Consider the following 3,084-nt stretch of genomic DNA (forward strand, 5'->3'; position numbering starts at 1 on the left):
GGCAGGCAAAATAGCTCAGCAGACTAAGTGCCTGCTTAGGCAAGTACTGGGACCAGGGTTCAATCCCCAGTACTGCATGCTATGCCTGCCCCCCCACCCCCTGCCCCTTCCTGATGTGTGCTGTGCCGATGACTGAGTCCCAGAGTGGTGGCACATGCCTATATTCTTAGTGCTGGGGAGGCTGAAAACAGGAGGATCACTACGAGTCCAAACTGTGTAGTGAAACCCGGTACAAAATATATTTTAAAAAATGACCAACTCTCTGGTGCTATTTAGGGCCTAATGAAACAAAGGAAAGGAAATAATTCACGAACTATAAAGTTCTCTGTGGATGGCTTCAATACTTCTAATTAACGGTGAGCCTACTGTTTATCACTAGTTCAGATAAATCATTGTTCTTAACTTATGGGAAGAGGATTTATATGTAGTGATTTTATTCTTTTTTTGGGGGGGAACCAGGGATTGAACTCAGGAGACCCTGCGCTTGCCAGGCAAGCACTTACTCTACTGAGCTATCTCCCTGGCCCCAATTTTATTCTTTTAATAGGTGATATAATGCAAAATATAAGTGGCAAGGTTCATTAAAGACTTAAAGTGCCATATAAATATTAACTATTTTATTGGAATATTATGTGATGTGTCGTAATAGATTGGTTTTTCTTCTTTGATGACACTATGATTCATTTATTACAATGTTATACAGCGTATGAGTGGACATTGGAGTAGAGATTAGAGGTTTTTAAAAGTTTTTCTTATTTGATCAAATGCCTATCAACCAAAGACAAGCCTATCCACAGGGAATCTCCCTTTGGTTTGACAAGACGTCACTTTGCTGACTAGAAAGGGGAGAACAAGAGTGCGTCCTTTGACTTAGTCATCATAGGTAGTTCAGGGTTCCCTTGAGGTCTTGGTACGTGATTTCTTCATATATTAGTAGTTTTGCATCTTTTTACTGTGTTTGAGATCAGAAGGTATTAGGTTTTTTTTTCCATAATTTTATTGATAAACAGCAATGAGACAGTTTTTTTTTTTAATTAATTAATTTATTTATTTGTGTGTGTGTGTGGCCAGCTCAGCCCACCAGGGGGCGGGATGGCTGGCATGTGGTGCTGGGGGATTGAACCGCGGTCCCTGGGCTTTGCTAAGCTTGTTCTAAGTAGGAGCTTTAGACCACTGAGCCATCTCACCAGCCCCAATGAGACAGTTTCAAATCAAATTGGTATGACAGTTTCAATAGTTATTAGGTTTTTTTGAAGTTTACGTGTTTCATAACAGCATGCCTATATCAGATTAAAACTAGACTGTAAACTCAACTCTGATCACATGATGAAGCATCATATTTTAATTAATAGCCATTATCTTACTGCTGAGGCTCAAAGTGCATTCACTTCAGTGCCTTGTTGGCATGAAGAGTTTGTTTCTAGAACATTCTGGAATTCTTATCACAATTAATTTGGAGAGTTTGGGGAGAGCACGACTGCTCTTTGCAGATTCATTTTATCACTGTATATGATGGAGATAATAGTCCAAAGGAATTACAGATGCTCCTCACCTTCCGATGAGGCTTCGTCCCCCATGAACCCGTCTTAAGATGAAGAGTCTCACATGGAAAACGTGTGTACTGTGCCTCACCTACTGAGCAGCATGGCTTAGCTGTGTCCTCTGGGGTCATGTTGCTCACTGAACTGTGGCGCTCTGCCACCACCCAGCATTACTAGCTTGGGAAAAGAGTCAGCTTTCATAATTTGAAGTAGGATTTCTAATGAATGTATGTACTTTCTACACCATGGCTAAGCTGAAAAATTAGAAGTCAAGGCCTCATAAGTCAGGGATTGTACAGCATTTTTGGAAAGCAAGCGCTCATTAACAAAAGGCGATCATGTTAAAAGAGGAAAGAGGTACTGAACTGGCCTGTGAATTAAGGAAGCTGGGAGCAATCCGTTGAGATGTGACGGCAGGCTGGATATTAATTTTTTTTCCCCTAAGGCATCCTTACTGTTGCTATAAACCATCTAGAATATTGGTTTACTACCTGCAAAGCCTACATATAGCTAATAAGTATGCAATTGTTCTTAGCCAAGACAGAACAGAAAATAAGCTTCCATTCAAGAATTTAGTTTGGGGATATCATTCCTCTGTTAATGAGTATATTCATGGAAACACATGATCAAATTTATGTGTATGTGAATTTGCATAATAAAGGATTTGCAGCAGTGGTCCCAGTGTGTTATTTCACTTGTTTGTAACAGCCCAAACCTCACTGTCTCCCTAGAGATCATATCTGTTTTCCACTGTAATCGCCTAATAAACCACTGGCTGCCTGCTAATTTGCTTTGCACGTGGTCCTGTTAAAGGGAGAGGCATCTTTTCAGATTAAAAGGGGAATGAAATATTGAGGCGAATTTCTACATTTGAAAGCCATTACCCTTTCTTTCTTTCTTTCTTTCTTTCTTTCTTTCTTTCTTTCTTTCTTTCTTTCTTTCTTTCTTTCTTTCTTTCTTTCTTCTTTTTTTATAGAAATCGTGAAAGTATACAGGTGTTCAAATTCTTTTTAGCAAGCAGTTTCCCTAGGCAGAAATGTAGTATGTGTATCTGTTTATATGATCTGACGCATCAGGGATCATTTACCAGCTGGGTTTGTTCTGTCTGGGGGGAAAGGGTCCTGGGATCCTGGGGGTGGGGCTGCTGGAGTGGCACGCGGGTTGTGACTTGTGATATTTCAGTTTCCAGGGCTCACGTGCCTCAGGCTGCTCCCGCGCAAGGCTCAGTGAGGATGCGTCTCTGCAGTACGTTCATGCCTCAGACACGCTGACTCTGACGCTTAACCACACGGCTGGGCACCTACTGGAGGCAGATATTAAGCTCTTCCGGAAATACTTTTGGGACCGAGCCTTTCTTGTTAAGGTTTGTGCCGCCGCTGTGGTGTACAGACGCGCATGCCTGGGGAGAGTGCGGGCCTCCGCCCGCTATCCCCGGAGCAGAACTTGTTGGTGGGAGCACGGTTTTAATCCAATGAAACCCTGGGAAAGTGGAATTGGAAACCATTAGAATGTGAAATGAAGATTATTATATATACTGCCAGTA

The 3,084-nt window shown here is 41.8% G+C and overlaps 1 protein-coding gene across 1 annotated transcript in view; it reads left to right on the top strand.

Moving 5' to 3' along the window:
* Positions 1–3,084, top strand: part of Arhgef28 (Rho guanine nucleotide exchange factor 28) — a 345,634-nt gene that overhangs the window by 157,216 nt on the left and 185,334 nt on the right. The window contains 1 exon segment of the mRNA XM_023703652.1: positions 2,678–2,924. Within this exon segment, the coding sequence (XP_023559420.1) occupies positions 2,678–2,924 (247 nt within the window).

The sequence above is a fragment of the Octodon degus genome, unplaced genomic scaffold, assembly GCF_000260255.1.
Source record: "Octodon degus isolate 3935 unplaced genomic scaffold, OctDeg1.0 scaffold00177, whole genome shotgun sequence".
Lineage (NCBI taxonomy): Eukaryota > Metazoa > Chordata > Mammalia > Rodentia > Octodontidae > Octodon > Octodon degus.